This window comes from Saccostrea echinata, unplaced genomic scaffold (assembly GCF_033153115.1).
Source record: "Saccostrea echinata isolate AGI-Se365-2 ecotype Australia unplaced genomic scaffold, CSIRO_AGI_Sech_v1 ptg000009l, whole genome shotgun sequence".
NCBI lineage: Eukaryota > Metazoa > Mollusca > Bivalvia > Ostreida > Ostreidae > Saccostrea > Saccostrea echinata.
The window spans coordinates 27,550,917-27,571,807 of NW_026889758.1; the positions used below are offsets into that span (position 1 = coordinate 27,550,917).

General features: G+C 35.2%; 1 protein-coding gene across 1 annotated transcript in view; it reads left to right on the top strand.

The window, feature by feature from the left end:
- Positions 1-15,479, top strand: part of LOC133182143 (neuroglobin-like) — a 36,101-nt gene extending 20,622 nt beyond the window's left edge. Inside the window, exon 3 of the mRNA XM_061316870.1 lies at positions 15,105-15,479. Within this exon, the coding sequence (XP_061172854.1) occupies positions 15,105-15,236 (132 nt within the window). The 3' untranslated portion in view covers positions 15,237-15,479. The remainder of the gene's footprint in view (positions 1-15,104) is intronic.
- The last annotated feature ends 5,412 nt before the right edge of the window (positions 15,480-20,891 follow it).

Sequence of the window (20,891 nt, forward strand, 5' to 3'; positions counted from 1 at the left end):
TTTGTTATGGCCTCGTCATAAAATGACTGGGGGCATGTAGTGTTACCGTGTTCCGTCATTCCGTCATCATTGACTTTCCGTTCATTATTTCGGCAACAGTTACATGCATTCAACTCAAATTTGACATATGGATACGTCATAAAGTTTGAATTTGGTCATGGTCCGATGATTTTTGACAGAGTCATCCCTCTTGAACTTAGAAAAAAAAAAAGAAATCTTCAGTTTCCACTCTCTACCTTTTGCAGGGATGTACATGTATTTATCAGATTGATTGAAAATACATATACCGGTAAATGCAGGTATTTTACCAGAATACGCAGGTCAAGTTCGCATTTGGTTGTGGTCCGATGATTTGTGACATAGTTATCCCTCTTGAACTTCAAAGAAAAAAAAAGAAATTTTCAGTTTCCGCAATCTAACTTTTGTAGGGATGTATGTATAAGGGTGAAATTGCATGTGCAGGTATATTACCGAAATACGCAGGTCAAGTTCGAATTTGATCGTGGTCCGATGATTTGTGACATGTTACCCCTCTTGAACTTCGGAAAAAATGAAGAAATTTTCAGTTTCCGCTCTCTAACTTTCGTAGGGATGTATGAATAAGTTGAAATTGCATGTACAAGTATTTTACCAGAAAATACAGGTCAAGTTTGAATTTGGTCGTGGTCCGATGATTTTTGACAGACTTGTCCCTCTGGAACTTAAAAAAAATAAGAAATTTTCAGTTTCCGCTCTCTTACTTTGTTGAGATGTATGTATAAGGTTGAAATTGCATATGCAAGTATTTTTACCAGAAAATACAGGTCAAGTTTGAATTTAGTTGTGGTTCGATGAATTCTTTCAGAGTTATCCCTCTTGAACTTAAAAAAAAGAAGAAATTTTAAGTTTCCGCTCTCTAACTTTTGTTGAGATGTATGTATAAGTTTGAAATTGCATATGCAGGTATTTTACCGGAAAATACAGGTCAAATTCGAATTTGGTCCTGGTCCGATGATTTTTGACAGTTGTCTCCTTGAACTAGGAAAAGATTTAAAAATTCACAATTTATAATCATTATCTCGGCAACAAATGTGCAATTTTCAATTTGCAGTTTCTATTAACTTAGTTATAAATGCACATTTTGTGCATGGCACTTTAAATTTTGGCTGCTTGTGGGGGCATTCGTGGCGTTAAGACACATCTAGTTTTATAACGCTACATCCAACTATCAAATTGAAAGATGTTTTTTTTAAAAGTATAATTGCAATTTCACAAAATACTGGACTTAATCTCATTTGTCCATAATATTTAACTAATTACATTTAGTAATAAAACTGTTTTATTGAGATAATGTGATTTGGTAGTTTTTACCGAAGTGTTGCTGTAAAAGCTTTTCTGATCACCCGTTCAGCGTCCGATGTCTATCCGGCCAGAGGCCAGAAGAACCGATAGTACGATGTACGTCGCTCCCTCTGTCTTTCTGTTTGCTACGCCTCATAGTCTTGGTCTAATTTCAATAGAACTTGGTAAATATATAGACTACACTAAGGTACATAATTTTGTATACCAGTTTTTGATTTCGATGAACGGGATTGCCAAGGTTACTAAAACTAGAATTTTCTGTAAAATTCTTTCAAAATGTTACTCCTCCTACAATTTAAATCTGATTTCAATTTATCTTCATACACTAGTAGACTACACTAAGATACATAATTCTAGAGTTTATATCGGTTTTTGATTTCGATCGAAGGTGTTGCAATGGTTACTAAAAATTTTGATTTCTGTGAAATTCTTTCAAAATGCTCCTCCTCCTACAGTTTAAATCTGATTTCAGTATATCTGTGTAAACAAGCAGACTACATTTAGAAGCATAATTTAGTATATCGATTTTTTTCGATGAACACTTTTGCTATTGTTTTTAAAAATAGAAATGTCTATCAAATTCTTTCAAAACGCTACTCCTACATTTCAGTCCAATTTTAATAAGACTTGGGACATAAGTAGACTATATATTAACATACATCAATTTCATTCCAATAAAGCTACAGTATCATCAGTGACGCCTGGTAGATCACTGGGCTAATTTCAACTATACTTGCCTTACAGCAACCTTAGGAGAAGAGGGATCAGATTTGTTCAAACAAAGAGCCTAATCTCTTTTCCACGAGATATAATTATTAAATAATTTAAAAAGTTTTGTTAAACGTCCCTCTCGAGGATTTTTAACTCATATAGAGACACCACCACTTGCCGGTGGAGAGCTGTAAAATTTTGACCTATACTAGGCACTCAGGGCCATTGAGCAGTGAGGGATCTTTTTCGTGCCAGCACCTACTTTGAATATGTACAACATTGATCCCTTAGAATGGCGCCACAATAAGGGACCAATGTTGTACATATGGATTTATTGGGAGATAGCTTTTAAAATTTTCTTCTCAAGAACAACAGTACCGTGATAAGTCGTATTAACCTGCAAGCATCCCAAGGTAGTGCAAATTCAAAATTGTTCAATTCATGGCCCCCGCGAGTACAGTTGGCACATCGGTAAATCGACATTTTGATGGGGATATATAGGAAAGACTCTTAGAACAGCATTAGTTTGTTTTTGTTTGATTCTTTGTTGTTTAAAGTCTCGAGAATTTTTCACTCATATGGAGACACTTTCACTTGCCGATGGAGAGCTGCAAAATGTGACCTATACTCGGCACTCGGGGCCATTGAGCAGTGAGGGATCTTTCTCGTGCCAGCATCTACTGCTACACGGGACCTCGGTTTATACGATCTCATCCGAAAGACCGGTCTCCACACCCTACATTGGGATTCGAACCCACGACGTAAGGATCATCTTCTTACTTCGCGACTCTAGAGCAAACGCTCTAGTCTAACCAATGCGCCACGCGGGCGACATATAATTAATAAGTATTTATGGCATCATTTAAAAGTCCCCTTCAACAGTCTATTTGCCAGAATGACAAAACTCAAGTGAAAACTTCCTTTAAAAAGAGGAGATTTAAACTTGTAGGATAGGATCATTGCGCCACAATGGACTTTTGCGAGAAGCCCTGACTTTTACAATCGACGGCTTACTTTTACACTAGAACAGTATATGGAAGCTCTTTTTGCGAAATAAATATTAAGCTTAACAGTTAATTAAACGACAGTAATGGCCATTTCAAAGCACATAAATACGTTGTCTAGGAAGGGATCGGCAAGCACCTTCCCTCAACTCTCTCTCTTACATTAACCAACTCTTGCTTAATTTTCCTTCCGGAATGTTTTATTTGATTCCTTCAGAAAATGAGAATGAAAGAAGATATTACCGCTCGCGAATAAGGTAATTTATGTAATTCTGCTTCCCATCATCTCTTGCGTTGATTGCATACCAGTTATTCGTGTTTGTTCCCCTAACATCTACCTATAACCACTATTAAGGTTTTCTTGTCTATTATCAATTCCGTGCTTCCGTACATTAGGCAGGTAAAAGTCAGTGCTTCTCGCAAAAGTCCAACAAGGGATCAATGTTTTACATACGGATTTATTGGAAGATAGCTTTAAAAAATTCTTCTCAAGAACAACAGTGCCATGATAAGTCGTATTAACTTGCTAGCATCTTCAGGTAGTGCAAATTCAAAATTGTTCAATTCATATCCCCCGGGAGTACGGTGTGCACATTAGTAAATCAACGTTTTGATGGGGATATATAGGAAAGACTCTTAGAAAGCATTAATTTGTTTTTAGCTCTACTGGTCAGAGACCAGAAGAGCTTTTGGTCTGATTTCAATATAACTTGGCACACAAGTAGACTACACTAATGCCCTGTTCACACGGAGAGTTTAATTCGCAGTAAATTAATGCGAAGTAATGCCCTGTTCACACGGAGAGTTTAATTCGAATTAAACGTAAGTTACTGCGAATTAAATTTGAACCGCGTTCACACGGAGAATTTAAAGCGAATTAGTTTAAGTCGAATTAATTTACTGCGCATTAAATTACTTCGCATTAGCTCCGTGTGCACGCTAAGCGAAGCTAATTCGAATTAAATTTTGACGCATGCGTAAGGGCAGAATTAAGTCACAGGCCACATGTCGATGGTCAGATATGGGTACTTGTGCTACTCTTGAGTGGAAAACAAAGGAAAACTATGATAATCACTAAAATGTGTACAGACACTATGACATTATGTCAAATCAGTGGTCAAATATATCTGCTCGGCACAATGTGACGTGATTCGCAAAATGACGTCATTATAGCCTTACTGAATAGCCTTACTGTAGAAATAAAAATTTAATTCGCATTAGTTTACTTCGCATTAGCTGTCGTGTGAACGCAATTTAATTCGCATTAGTTTAATTCGCATTAGTTTACTTCGCATTAATTTACTGCGAATTAAACTCTCCGTGTGAACAGGGCATAAAATAATGCGAATTAATGCCCTGTTCACACGGAGAGTTTAATTCGCAGTAAATTAATGCGAAGTAAAATGATTCGAATTAAACTAATGCGAATTAAATTGCGTTCATACGACAGCCAATGCGAAGTAAACTAATGCGAATTGTAATTTTATTTCTACAACAAGGCTATTCAGTGAGGTTATTATGACGTCATTTACAAATCACGTCATATTTTGCAGAGCAGATACATTTGACATAATGTCATAGTGTAGATCTGTACACATTTTAGTGACTAACATAATTTTCCTTTGTTTTCCACTCAAAAATAGCTCAAGTACCTATATTTGACCATCGGCATGTGACCTGTGACTTATGCCCTGTTCACACGGAGAGTTTAATTCGTAGTAAAATAATGCGAAGCAAAATGATGCGAATTAAACTAATGCGAATTAAATTGCGTTCACACGACAGCTAATGCGAAGTAAACTAATGCGAATTAAAATTTTATTTCTACAATAAGCCATTCAGTAAGGCTATTATGACGTCATTTACAAATCACGTCATATTGTGCACAGCAGATATACATTTGACATAATGTCATAGTGTCTGTACACATTTTAGTGATTAACATAATATTCCTTTGTTTTCTACTCAAAAATAGCACAAGTACCTATATTTGACCATCGACATGTGGCCTGTGACCTAATTCTGCCCTTACGCATGCGTCAAAATTTAATTCGAATTAGCTTCGCTTAGCGTTCACACGGAGCTAAAGCGAAGTAATTTAATGCGCAGTAAACTAATTCGAATTAATCTAATTCGCATTAAATTCTCCGTGTGAACGCGGATCAAATTTAATTCGCAGTAACTTACGTTTAATTCGAATTAAACTCTCCGTGTGAACAGGGCATAAAATAATGCGAATTATGCCCTGTTCACACGGAGAGTTTAATTCGCAGTAAATTAATGCGAAGTAAAATGATGCGAATTAAACTAATGCGAATTAAATTGCGTTCACACGACAGCTAATGCGAAGTAAACTAATGCGAATTATAATTTTATTTCTACAACAAGGCTATTCGGTGAGGCTATTATGACGTCATTTATAAATCACGTCATATTGTGCAGGGCAGATATACATTTGACAAAATGTCATAGTGTCTGTACACATTTTAATGATTAACATAATTTTTCTTTGTTTTCCACTAAAAAAAAGCACAAGTACCTACATTTGACCATCGACATATGGCCTGTGACTTAATTCTGCCCTTACACATGCGTCAAAATTTAATTCGAATTAGCTTCGCTTAGCGTTCACACGAAGCTAATGCGAAGTAATTTAATGCGCAGTAAACTAATTCGAATTAAAATAATTCGCATTAAATTCTCCGTGTGAACGCAGATCAAATTTAATTCGCATTAACTTACGTTTAATTCGAATTAAACTCTCCGTGTGAACAGGGCATTAAATTGCGTTCACACGACAGCTAATGCGAAGTAAACTAATGCGAATTAAGATTTTATTCCTACAGTAAGGCTATTCCGTAAGGCTATTATGACGTCATTTGCAAATCACGTCACATTTTGCAGAGCAGATCCACTTGACATAATATATGTAGTGACTGTACACATTTTAGTGATTAACATAATTTTCATTTGTTTTTCACTCAAAAATAGCACAGATACCTATATCTGACCACCGATATGTGGCAGGTAACATAATTCTGCCGTTACGCATGCGTCAGAATTTAATTCGAATAAGCTTCGCTTAGCGTTCACACGGAGAAAATGCGAAGTACTTTAATGCGCAGTAAATTAATTCGAATTAAACTAATTCGCATTAAATTCTCCGTGTGAACGCGGATCAAATTTAATTAATTCGCAGTAACTTACGTTTAATTCGAATTAAACTCTCCGTGTGAACAGGGCATAAGATACATAATGCTGTTTATCCGTTTTTGATTTCGATGAGCGGTGTTGCCATGGTTACTAAAAATAGAAATTTCCTAGAAATAATTTCAAAATGCCACTCCTCCTACAGTTTTGATCTCATTTCAATATAACTTAGCGCACAAAGATACATGATTCTGTGTATCCGTTTTTGATTTGGATGAACGATGTTGTCATGGTTACTAAAAATAGAAATTTCCTTGAAATACTTTCAAAATGCTACTCCCCCTACAGTTTTGGTCTGATTTTAGTATAACTTGACACACAAGTAGACTACACTAAGATACAAAATTCTCTATACCAGTTTTGGATTTTGATGAATAGTGTTGCCATGGTACCTAAAAATAGAATTTTTTTGAAATACTTTCAAAACGCTACTCCTCCTACATGTTTTGTCTGATTTCAGTATAATTTGGCACACAGGTAGACTACACTGAGATACATAATTGTCATTATTGCTTTTTGATTTTGTTGAATGATGTTGCCATGGTTACTTAAATTGAAATTTCTGTGAAATTATTTAAAAAGTCTACTCCACCTACAGTTTTATTCTGATTGCAATAAAAATCTTGCCACAAAATCAGACTAAACCAAGGATCATTATTCTACTTATTGCTGTTTCAAAGTTTCAAGTCCAAGTGCTACTTTCATCTTCCTTTATAAGTACAACCAGTAGAGCTACAGTCTCATCAGAGACTTCTGGTTGTTGTTTAATGTCCCTTTCGTTTTGTTTGCTTGTTGTTTAACGTCCCTTTCGAGAATTGTTCACTCATATGGAGACGCCACCACTTGCCGGTGGAGAGCTGCAAATTTTGACCTATACTCGGCACTTATGGCCACTGAGCAGTAAGGGATCTTTTTCGTGCCAGCATCTACTGCGACATGGGACCTCGGTTTAACGGTTTCATCCGAAGGACCGATGTCCACGTCCGACAGATGAGTGATTCGAACCCGCGACGTAAGGATTAACCCCTTACTCCGCGACTCTAGAGCAGACGCTCTACCACTGCGCCACGCGGGCGGCGAAACAGCATTAGTATGATTAGTCGTATTTATATTCAAGCATCCTCGGGTAGTGCAGATTCAAAATTGTTAGGGTCCTGATCCCATCAGTTAGGTCCGGGCCACGGTACGGGATCTAAATTTTACATCGGAACCGTCATTATAAATCTTCTCAAGCTGTACAGATATCGTTAGGTAGCGCACACAATTTAAGTTTCTTTCCTTCAATTGGGGGGTAAAACAATGTACAATCAATCTTCATACCGGTATAACACAACTGAGTGGGAATGGGATAGGGGATCAACTTTAGCATGGGCGTATAAAGGAAACTCTTTTTAAGAACAACCAGGACATTTTAGTGTTGAAGATTTAGTGAATCCATCACCATCCACTCGAATAGGAATATCCATAACGTTTGTTTTTAATAGGTATACGTAGTTCTGTACTGTTTAGTTGTATCACTCACTCCCCCTTGGAATATGATTTTTTTTTTCTTGAAGACTGTTTTATTAACTCTTGCCAATGTAATCAAAATAAATCTGGAAGTTGTGTTTAACAACAACAAAAAATTACAAAAACGTTTCCGTTATGTGACACTAGTATATTAGAATAAAGATCCCTTCTTACCCACTTTATTTGAATATTAAATATTGATCAGAAGCATAGGTTATATCAGTGTAGTGCTTTAAGCATGCTTGTGCTAACACCTTCTGGTGTAAATACTTAGTGGAATCTCGACAAATTTGTAATACTTATCGTTAATTGTAATCCCTTGGGTAGAATCCTTACAGTGTCACGAGTAGATCTCATTTGATCATCCAGTTGTGCCTTATAAGCCATTGATCATTCGTCTTACAAATCCAAGCAGCGTAAAATGTTTCACACTCCATGCAGCCAATATAAGAAAGAATTTCCCTATACGACACAAAGGACAGTGTTAATACTTGTTCATTTAAATGAGGTACAAAATCAATTGTACTTCTTTCCCATCACTCAAAACACAAATTTCTCAGTAATTAAGTCTTATATGCAGTATGTATCAAAATGTTCTCTCGAGTATTCCTGCTGCGCAAGAAAAAATGAAAATGTTATAAATAAGGAAATTGACGTATGATGCTTTCGTGAGCGCAAGGGGGCATTAAATCGCATTTATCTGTCCCTCTGTCCGTCACACAAATTTTATCCTTGGTCATAATTTTTGAATGAGAAAAGACAGGACTTCCATATTACACATATACATTATCTATGACAAGACCTTTCCAAAGTACTATGATTTTTACTACATGTATATACCTCTTTGACATTGAGGTTTGACCTACTTTTTAAAATTTGGTTATAACTTTAATGACAGAAGATTGAAATTTCATATTTGACCTCTTCATTACCCGTGACAAAACCCTTCCGAACATGATTTTTAACGCAGTGACCTTGACCTTAAAATTAAACTTATTACTAAAAATTTTAAAATTGGTGGCAACTTTTAAATGAGGGAGGATAGCGCGTTCATATTTGACAAGAACATTACCTGTGATAAGAAGCTTTCGAATGTGCTAACTGCTATGAGATCTGACTATGACCTTGACCTTCAAGTTTAACTAAATTTTAATATTTTTATCATTGCTGCTAACTTTTGGAGGAGAGAAGAAAGGACATTTATGTTTAACATGTGCATTATCTGTGACAAACGGTTTCCAAATATTCTATGATTTTTAACCTCATGACTTTAACCTTGAAGTTTGACCTAATTTTCAAAAAAAAGAAAGAAAACTTTTCAAATTAACTCTGGCTTTTGACCTCGTGACATTGACCTTAAAGATTAACCTAGTCTATTTCTTTCTTTTTTTTTTTACATTGGTAATAACATTTGAATGAGAGAAGATAGGGCTTTCATATTTTACATGTACATTACCATTGAAATCAAATTTCAGAAAGGAATATCATTTCTGACTTCATGACCTTGACCTAGAAGTTTGAAGGACACAAAAACAAGAGAATCGCAATATGTCATAAATAATTGCATCCAAACCACTAAGACATCGAAAAGAGGGACCACATTTGTTTACACTTAATATACGAGTAATAGCTTAATTACCCGTTTTTAAAACATTATATTCGTAGCATTACAACGTTTAATGAAGCATGTGGTATCGGGGGAATATTTATCAACATGTAATTAACACGTGTACAGTAAATAATCATCTTAGAAAGCGAACACTTTTATCATGTAATTAATTAAGAGGATCTTTTTCCCTTATTATTTTAGAATAATTAACATCATTGCATTGATAGAAACAAGAGCACTGAACAATTTTGTTTCTAATCGATCCCTTCAACTGAATCAATATTTTAATGCCGTCCTTTTTATCAAAGAAGAAGCTAAGGTACTTTACCGGTAACCTGAGTAAAATGTAACACTGTAAAGGATCCATAGATTGAATATAAAATAAAACAAAATAAGCTGATAAATGAAGCTATGTTACCCAATTTCTTCATCTAGTTGTATGATTGATTGATTGTATATAGTTTTACGTTCGAGAATTTTTCACTCATAAAGAGACGTCACTATATACCGGTGAAAGGCTTCAAATTTTGACCTTTACTCTGCACTCAGTGCTATTGGGTAGTGAGGGATCTTTATCGTGCAACGTCTGCCGTGACACGGGGCCTCAGTTTTTAAGGTCTCATCCGAAGGACCCGCAACTTTCACTTCAAAGTGCCGAGCACATGGCGAAGGAACAGTTGCTACCCATTTTTTATCGACTTAGGTCAGTCGCGGCCGAGATTCGAACTCACGACCTCCCGATCACGGAGCAAGCGCTCTACCGACTGAGCTACCGTGAACGGTCATCTAGTTGTAAGTTAAGGTGCAAAATCTGCAAAAAGTTGACCTGAAAAGTTAAAAATCTGCTTTGTTTACATATGTTTGACAGTAAGAACTCCTGGATCCTTTCATGGTCAAGCAAATGGATCTGGGGCCCGTTTTACAAAAAGAACTTACGACTAAGACTAAAATTTAATTCAGCTTATAACTTTCTAATTTACATTAAATTAAATTTTTTTTTATTATTTTTAAAAGGAATATAGTAAGATATTTTTACTCTAGGAATTTTAAACAGTTTTATATGCCTGTCAATAACCAGTCATATGATAGTATGGAGTTTCCTTTCCGTCCGTATGTTAGTTTTTTTCATGTCCAGCGTGCTACTTCGAGGCCTTACACCATCAAAGCTTGTCAGTTGATGAATCTTGGAATGAAGATGTGTCTGAATCCAAAATGAGTTATTGGTAGCCTCATTTTGAAATTTATTACGAAACATAGTCAAGACATCAGGATCATCTCTTGCAAAATGTGAGCCAGAGACAAATACGTCATGGTGGCATCATTTTGGAATTTTTTAGCATTGCTAAGGTCGGTAACCTTGGTATTTTACAAAAGCCGTAGTGCCAGGCAATATATGTGCAAAAAATCAAACCTCATATAACTAGGTCATTTAAGCCGATGGTCGGGCGACCATATTTTCTCGTATCGTCGGCTGAAAAAAAAAAAACGTGATCGGACGACACTAGTATCGGGCGAAGCAGAGTAGTCACATTAATTCCTAGGAACATTGATGCCCTTATAAAGGTTAAAATATTTATAAGTCGGCCAACCGTCGCCCGATCATCGTTCGCTGAGCCGCAGTTTGATTTTCACTGTCGGCCGACATTTGCAAAAAAAAAAAATTCCTAAATATTAGGGCTGGGACGATATATTGAGATATCGATTCAATGTGAGATGATATGCATATCGATACGTATGAAGAAATATGGAAATATCGCCCAAAAAATCTGACATGTTTTTTTCTTTGTTACCTTACATTTTTGGTTAAATATAAAAAATATAAATATGTTAAATATAAATATGAATATGAAATACATAATAATAAATATCATTTGTGTAAAAATTTATGTTGTTTTACAACAGATATACAACTTCTTTGAATAAATCATTCTTATTTGTGAAAAAATGTTTTGTTCGTTTCAAAACAAAAAAAAAAATGTATAACTAATTCAAAATATCGTGGCTCAAATATTATTATACGTATCGATATAGAAAATGTTGTATCGTCCCAGCCCTACTAAATATCGACCGACCGACGACCGACTTAACAAACTGTCTGCCGATATTCGGACGATGATCGAAGGTTGGTTGACGGACTACTCAACGACTGCTTCAATTGAGGGAATCGACCACCGACGCAGAAAAAATTATAACTTATCCCGACGCACACAAAACTGTTCAAGCGGACACAAAATTGGTCAAGACAACGGCCAATGAAATATCGACTGTCGCCCGAAGAATCCTAATTTTGGTCGTTGGTCGTTTTTGGAAATGTGACTGGGGTTTTACAGTTTTTGAGATATAAGGTGGGTACAACCCACTAATTGTTTTCCCATAGGCGGCAATGTTAACGTTTCTTCACATAGGAATGTCCCTAATTTTCGTTCAGCATTGAGTGACCCCTCAAATCAAAGCACATCAAGTTGTCTTTCCTTGGTTAAAATCTCGAGGTGGCATGTCAGATTCGTTTTCCGGCAAAATGCCTCTGCTGCGTTAACCTCTGAAAATGAAAGTGAAAGTAGGGGATTTCAAGACTTCTCACTGGTGTTATAATACATAAAATAATTCTGCTGATCTTCTTGTTAAATTACATCTGCCAAGCTTTTTTGCAAGGGAACATACTCCTTATCAACAAGTCTGAGGCTCAGTTTAATACCTTATCACATTTTTTTTAATTCAGGTCTGCAAATTAAGGAACTTGTAATTTTTTCTGCACTACTTTCTTCTCCTACCGATTCTAAACATAATTAGAGGTATGTACTCAGGTGTGACAGACGGACAGACAGAAGCCGGGTAAAGTGATCCCTAAGTGTAGCTCTGCTCTACAGGCGACACAAAAATATGTTATTGCCAAAAAGTAAGTCACCTTGACCTAGTTTTGAAATTCTAATTCTATAACAAGTCAAATCATGTCCAGATCATATCGTGTAGAGTGTGAGCCAAGACTGACTTTCACTTCTCGTGCCGGGCGCTTGAACGAAGTCACTACCTATATTAAACGTCTAAGATTTGACGCGATAACACATGCACTTGTTTCTGTAATAATTTTTTAACCCATAGTGTAATAAAATATCTAACTCCGAATTACATGGAGTATTCCTCTCTCCAGAATCGCAGTCATTAACACTTTCAGAGAAAATGCACTGGGAAAATGTTTATTTCCATTCTATATGGCATGGTTATCTTTATTTTCTTTTTATCTCTGTAAACCGCGTCAAAACTCTGCTCGCCGACTTGAAAATTCTGTCTGAACTCTGACTGAAGAAAAATGACCCGATCACAGTTTGTGACTTTTGACTACGAATACATATATACGAATACATAGATATGAATACAATTCTAGACTGTTGTATCATGTACCAACTAACGGTGCACTTCAATATTTAAAATTGTTTCTAATGGGACAAAACTACCTTATATAGCACATGTATTAATTTCTTAATCAAAATATCAAAGGATGAATTAATTTTTATGATGTAAAAGTTAAACAAGAATAAATGTCAACAGCAAAATCATTATGGTTCGCAACTTGCATTCTCTTGAAATACAACGTTTTGCGTGGTTTCAGTAATTTTTATATTTGTAATATTAAACAGACGCCTTAATGATAAAGGTCGTGCATGGTGCCTTTAGGATCTTAAATACAAAATGGAGTTAAAATTATGTTGATATTCCTTGTGAAAGCCACGTTTAGTGCACGTCAATGAATATTTATGTTACCCAGATATATGTTGAAGAAGATCATATTCCTGGATACTGCTAAATTGTCGAAATGCCTCTTAACTTAAATAATCAAAGTTTGTCAGGTGTTGTTAACTGTTAAAAATATGCTATATATTTGTACTACGAACCATTTTGAAAAGTAGGTCGTAGGTCAAGTTCAAGGGTTTCAAAATTGGTAACCATAGTATTTTACAAAAGTCACAGTGCCAAGCAATATATGTGTAAAATATCAAATTTTTATCTTACAGTTTTCGAGATATGAGGTGTGACAAACGAACAGACATGCAGACAGACAGAATTATGATACTAGTGCTTTAAATAAGTAAATTTGGTACATAGACAAGCTTGCGCTCTGTGTTATCTGACCTTGATCTCTTAAAAAGACACTAAATCAAAATTGATTGAAAATTTCGTATTGCAATATATTGCAATTTTTGAAACTGTATTGCGATATTTATTGCAATATTTTTAATAACAGTTAAAATGCTCTTTTCTTATTTTAATAACCACCATTTATAAGCAGATTGTATAAAACTTTTATAAATACGTTGTAACAAAAAAGTTCTAGTTGATTTCACTACAGTTTGACAACGAAATGCACCCATACAACAGATCATTTACCTTTTGGTACTGTTTGGCACGATTTCTGACATCTTAAATTTCATATTTTACTTCATAAATCTAAAGCCCAATCATTTTGCCGGTATATCGGTACTGGAAAAACGTATCGCAATACGATACTTTTTGTTAACGAATCGCAATATACCGAAATATCGATATTATTGCCCAGCCCTACTATATATGCAAGACCAAATATCGTTTGAAGTGTCGGGCAATTCTCTGTTGTGGTCTGAGATTTGGGTTTGACGATATTTTCAACCCAACTGTTACCTTGATCATAGGTCTTACAATTAATATATTTGAATTTTGTTTTCTGAATAATACAGGCAAAAATATATTACTATTATGTTTGAATATTTGCAAAAAAAAAAAAAACTGGTGTTGCTAAAAAGCGGAACGGAAAACGGAACGATAGGGGAAAATCTTACATCAAGTTATATACATGTACTTGGCACAGAAATAAATCATACAGAAACCATTATTATACATTACTTCATATCTAATTAACAGTTATCAATAGAATGTGATTTATTCATGATTTTTTTCTGAGAACTAGTATATACATTGTACATACGATGGCCCATGTTATATACACTAAAATGTTAAATAGAATTACAGGCAAAGACTCAGAGGGTAGGGGGTCCGGTCTCCCCCCAGGGATGTTCAGATTTATTGAATTTCTATGTAAAGTAAATAAAAATAATAATAACCTTGGTCCCCCATTCCTCTAGGAAACGCAAAATCCATGTAAAATGAAGAAAATTGACTTGGGAAAGTGGATTATCCTAACCCCCCCCCCCCCTCCCAAAAAAGGTATTCATTGTAAGTTTCCCTGACCTTCAGGTTTGGGCAATTTGCTTACGTTTTTCATTCAAAATATTTACGAGTCTGATATTTGTTTGAGTTGTTGCCCCCCCCCCCCTCCCCCGCCCCCAAGAATTCCGGGATCAGCGTGTGCAGATATCGCGACCAAGTATTTTTGTAAAAAAAAAAAAAAAAAATTGGAAAAGCGTCTTTTGAACATTCAATAAAAAAAATGTGTTCGCGCATAACATGGTCCATATAAATATCAAATACTGGCCATTCATATTGATCAGAATAGACTTTAAAAATTAGTACAGTTATTCCACTTATACATATTTTTCCTGCCCGTACCTTTCTGCTATCCATATGTTCGGGGATCTTCACAAGAGATCATGACTAAATAAACTCGTATTAATAATCCATAATTAAATATTTATATAATGCATATGGTTTCTATTTATATAATGCATATGGTTTCTAGTATGATTTATTCATTTGTCATAACTTCTGTCTCTTTTCTTTTTTTGCAATAGTTAATCGGTCCGCAGTTTATTTGGGCCATGCAGCCGGCGCTGCAAGATCAATGGAACACTGAATTGGAGGAAGCATGGTCTGATTTATTTAAGATGATGGCGCACGTCATGAAAAACGCCATGCAGTTCTAATCTGTACCAGGATCTGTAATACCTACCAGTGCCTATATATGTACACCAAAGATCCAGATGATGTTTGTACAGTACAGTTTGTTTTCATGACATTGTAATATGAACGAGTATTAAGTTAAGTATTAAGTGGAAGTTTCCTGCCTGGCCCAAACCTTTACCATATATTAAAATATCAATGAATGTTTTTCATGTCTTGTTTTCTGATTGTATACATTTTTATCATAAACTGTCAGTAAATATTCACAAAATATTGTACATACGTGTTTTCTGAATTAAAATAAACATCTTAATTTCAAATAATTATATAAGCTTTGAATAATAATAAACACTGTTTATTCAAGATTCAGACAGAGGATGCTTCCATATATGTTTGACTAATCATGGCTTTGTTATTCTTGAGAAGAAAATTGTAAAAGATCTTTTTCCTATTTATTCATATGTAAAAAATATGCCCAATATGACCCTACCCTACCTCCGGGGGTGGGGGGTGGGGGGGGGCATGATTTGAACAAAGTTGAATCTACTCTATGAAAGTTTTCACATATGTTGCCCGCGGGGCGCAGTGGTTAGAGCGTTTTCTCTAGAGTCGCGGTGTAATCCTCGCGAGTTAATCCTTACGGCGCGGGTTCGAATCCCAGTGGAAAACTAGGAAACCGGTCCTTCGGATGAGACCGAATAAACCGAGGTCCCATGTCACAGTAGGTGCTGGCACGAAAAAATCCCTCACTGCTCAATGGCCCTCAGTGCCGAGAATAGGTCTAAATTTGCAACCCGCAACTGGCATGTGATGGCGTCTCCATATGAATTAAAAATTCTCGAGAGGGACCTTACACAACAAATAAACAAACATAAGTTTATTCTTTTCTGGCCAAGTGGTTCTTGAGAAGAAGATTTTTGAAAGATGACATTAATTTTCACTTATTCTTATTCACTTATTCTAGGAACGATCTCCCCTTGAAAGAGGCCTTCACTTGAATAAACTTGAATCCTCTTTACTCAAGAATGCTTTTTAGCAAAGTTTGGTTGAAATCGGGAGGAAGTCGAAAATGCTAAGTTTACAGACTGGACGGACAGAGAGATAGACAGACTCCGGACAAAATGTGATCAGAAAAGTTCACTTGAGATTTTAGCTCAGGTAGATAAGCTATAACTTGTTTACAGACAGACGGACACCTTACTCTCGCATAGGCTCTCCTGGTCTCTGACCAGCAGAGCTAAAAAGCGCGGAAAGGTCTCGGTACTTCAGGTTGTAGGGGATACGATATTCAAATAAGACTTAAAGTCATCGCAGATTCTTCTTTGAAATGGAATTCGTTGTATACAGAAATGTGGATTGACAGCCTGTTTCATAAGGCAAAATAATTTTCAACTTATAAAAGAAGTTTATATCTATTTATAATTTTCAGGTTTTCTGCAAAAAAAAAAAACTTAATTGGCAACCGGCAATCTTCGGTTGACTCTGCTATGCTCCATACAACTCTCAGATGTGATTAGATGAGGAATATGCATTTCTCCGCAGGAACTGCCTTTTAACTCATATCATATTTCGCACTACATAAAAGTTCACCAAAGGAGTTTCATATCTTGTCTACTTTTTCCTTGTATATTAGTCGTGATTACAAAATTCTGTTAGTAGTCTTTGAAAGCAGAAACATAGTGTTGGATGTGCCACAAAGTAACTCAGATTTCAAAGGAATAATATTTGGAGGAATTTCGGATCCCACAATAAAGCCTTCGTCAACAATTCATGTAATTTATGCTTTTGGCCGTCTTGTAGAGTAGGATTTCTCCATTAGCCAGCTTTCTCAAGGAATCTGAAGTCTATATAGATTTTTCCTAGGGGAAATCTCACACTAGAGCCAATTTTCCCCCTCTTTCTTTCTCAGAGTAGGATTTCCCCTATTTTGTCAGTTGCTAAAATATCATATATTTTGGTTTAAAGTTTATGAAAGTCAACTGATTTTTTAAATGGAAATATGAATTTATGTGACTCAAGAATGGTTTAAATTTATATGAAATCATAAAATATGTTGTTCGAATCATTGCGTCTCAACCATAAATTTTACTTTGAAAATTGAAATTGTAAAAATTAGTCACTCAAAAAATCGTAAGTTTCAACACCTCTCTTGGCGCAGCGGTACCTGTTTGTTCACGAATTTTAAAACTTATATCAGCTCACCTCTAGATTTAATTTCGTTGCCCTGTACGTTCCAGTATTTTATCTATAGGTCGATAAGTTTTACAAAGAATGATGGGTTCAACATGCCATTTTGTGAGTATTCGAATCGAGTAGTTCTTCAAAGGGGAAAAAAGCCACACACACAAAAAAAGAAGAAGAAACATTTATTTTGCAAGCCGTAGCATAAGTATGTCCACTCGACCCCAGCGGTAAAATATTGGATTTGAAAGGAGGGAGCAAATACTTTCTTAAATTTTCGCAAATTTCGAATTTTTAAAAATTGACCCATTTTAAGTTCCATGGCAACGGCACATATTTTAGATATTTGAACATATTTATGTACAAGTCAAGTAGTTTGAAATACAATTGGAGATATAAAATTCCATTTAAAATAAAATTCGTCCCTTTTGTTTCCATGGTTACAGATTTTAGAGGGGAAGGCTAGTCTACAAGATCGGTATTTTGGGACATGCGTAAAACCTCTTCAACAGTTAACATTTTACTTATATACTGCTTATTGTTATCCAGACAAACATGTACATTTATTAGCAAAAGGTTGAAGAAAAAGGTTTCATTACAATGTCAAGGCTGTTCATGTAGGAAAATTATAGAATACAAAAGCAAAAAGTCCGCTTCAGAACTAAGTGCAGAGTTGAGAAATAACGTAAAGAGAACTTGTTTTAGACCGTATATTAAGTGCTACCAATCACAAATCTACGTAATAACCCCGAAGAAAAAGGGAGGTAAAGGAAAGTAACCAGTATATCTTATCCATTTAGCGAAAGTATCAATGACTTAATAGATCAGCAAATTTGTTCAGTTACATATGATGAACATGTACATATTTTACATGTAGGTACTGATATGTACATATTTTACGTGTAGGCACACACACACTCAAAACCACATGAAGTGTATTATTGCTAAAGTATCTGTTACCCCAAAACTGTAATTATATGGACCCATACGTTGCCTAGGAAAAAGTGGACATGATCTTTAACCATGCCAATTCTGAGGATAAGAAATGTAGACGAAGGAGAAATAGCTCTTTGGCAACATTTGTTCTGAGAAACGTTAGGAGCTTCAGTAAAAAAAAATTGTGAATTTATTTCATTTTGGAGACAGCGTATTTGTAAATTAAAATTAAAAAAAAAAAAGGTTTGGTTCAATTCACGTTAACTTTTGAATTGCTGTCTCCACCCAACCTGAACCATAGTGTATTATTAGTTTATACATGTATGTATTTGATTGTTGTTTACGGTAGAATTTACAAAGCGGGTCGGAAATGGCCGCCAACCATTGTATTGGCGATGCGATTTAATTGAACATGCATGGTGTTGTAGTGTCGCTGTACTTTCCGCGCATTTAACCCATTATATTTGAAAGGTTATATTTTCACTCATGTTTGTCTTTAATAGGAGTGTGCTTTTGGGAAAGAAAAAGTATTTCAGTTTTATTTGGTTTCAGTTACAGATTTGTTCATTATGAAAAGAGAGATAACTCTGATTTGTTCACCTGCATGGGATGATGTGCTCTTTTTTTTTTTTTTTTTTTTTTTTTGGCTTATACTTTTAATTTCAAAACGTATTTGCTTTGACGAGATTGTAGATTTTTTTAGGAGCTAGATTCACTTCTTGCATCAAGTGGCCCTGTCTCTCGACCAATTGATCACTTCTTACGTTAATTTTAAGTAGCGACCACGCTTTCATTACCTGTCAAAAGTTTCTCTATGAAAGCCCTCATTATGGAGAACAAGCTTCTTAAATAGATAATAGTAATATTAATCTTTATTCCATATTAAACTGATAGGGGTAAAGCAATACTTCAATACAAAGAAAAAAAAATAGAGAACAAAAAATGTATATAAATTCGAGGGGTGTTCTGAAATTATTGAAACAAATATTTTACTCCAGAACGAAAACGGATAAATTATTGAAAATTCCTCAACATTGTATCAAGAACATATTAAAACAAATGTGCTTATTTCGAGTTACTAAGATCATTAGACTAATCCTGGTCAGACGCGTAACTGCCTATACGCAAGTGCGCACACATCATTTTCAAAAAATAATTTGTTGTTTTAATTTAGAAGAGAGAGAGAGGTGGTTATTCTGAGAGAAAAAAATGTCAGTACCATCGAACAAATTTTTGTGTTTTAGATTGTTTTGTGTCGTACTGTTTCGAATCAAATTTTATATTTTCATGTCTGTATAATCAAATTTGAAATCTTTTATTAAATCACTGACAAATCCAAATAAACCATTGATTAGTTTGTAATTGTTCTATAAGACACGGATATTTTTTTTAAAAAGATCTTGGAGAAATCAAAATTCAAACACATCGTTGAATGCTATGATCTACTCGTATATGATTTAAATACGACATTCTTCATTAATGACTAACATTTATTATACTTGTTGTTGAACTTTAAAAAGGAGTATATGATACCAAAATATCGGTAAATTTTTTAGCCTCAACTGCCCGTACAATAAGTTTCCGTGGAAGTACATTTATTAACTTTGCGTCATTTTAAAAACAATGTTACAATGTCTTATATTTTCTAAAAGGCGAAATGGCATAATTTTTATTTTGCAAAAAAAAAAAAAAAAAAAATGAATGAAATATATGGTGAAACTCAGGAGCTTCGCCCCCGCCCCCGGGCCCCCACCAGGGTTTCGTCATAGACCCACTGGGTGGGTGGGGGGGGTTCAAGGCGGCCCCAAGACGCCCTGCCGTTTTCTGCGTACACTTCACTTCCATTCTGGCTACGCGCCTGCTGGTGAAATTTTAAATTTGTATATGTCCATTGGCCAGGTGCAACATCGCTACGTCCTTTTAAAGTCACGTCACTTAGTTGAAACGACCGAGAAGCGTTAACTCTTCTTTTTCTGTCATCAATTATATAACATTCTACAAATCAAACTCTCTTTTTTCTTAAACAATTCTTTGACAAAAAGTAAGTTGTGCGTTGTTGCTACCCCACTGTAAAATTACACGAAGTGTCATATACAGTTTGACAAGCATCATGCAATACCGACTTTGCAAACCAGGTCAAATTTATTTAGTCCGTAATAATTGATGGTCGTTCGGCGCTTTTGCTTTCACTTTGGTTGAAAAAAAAAATGGTGAGAGAAAAAAAAAAATTCTTGACATTGTCATTGTTTTAGCAGGTCATTTAGTTTGGACGAAAGTTCTTCTCAGCTCTATATTAAATTTTGTCTCTATATCGTGATGATGATTATTTATAATCTCCGTATTTCTGGTCTATATTTATCAAATTTGCATAAAATGAAGTCGAAATAAAATTGAAAAAAATTATATAATTTTAAATAATTTTCCCACTTACTACGGCTCCAACGGAACTTAGTACGTAATAGTTACTGCTTTTCATTATCTGATTTCGTTACTGTGCCAGTAATCCTTCCATCGACTCACTGACATACCTAGAAAAGACAAAACAAGATAACAGTATGGTG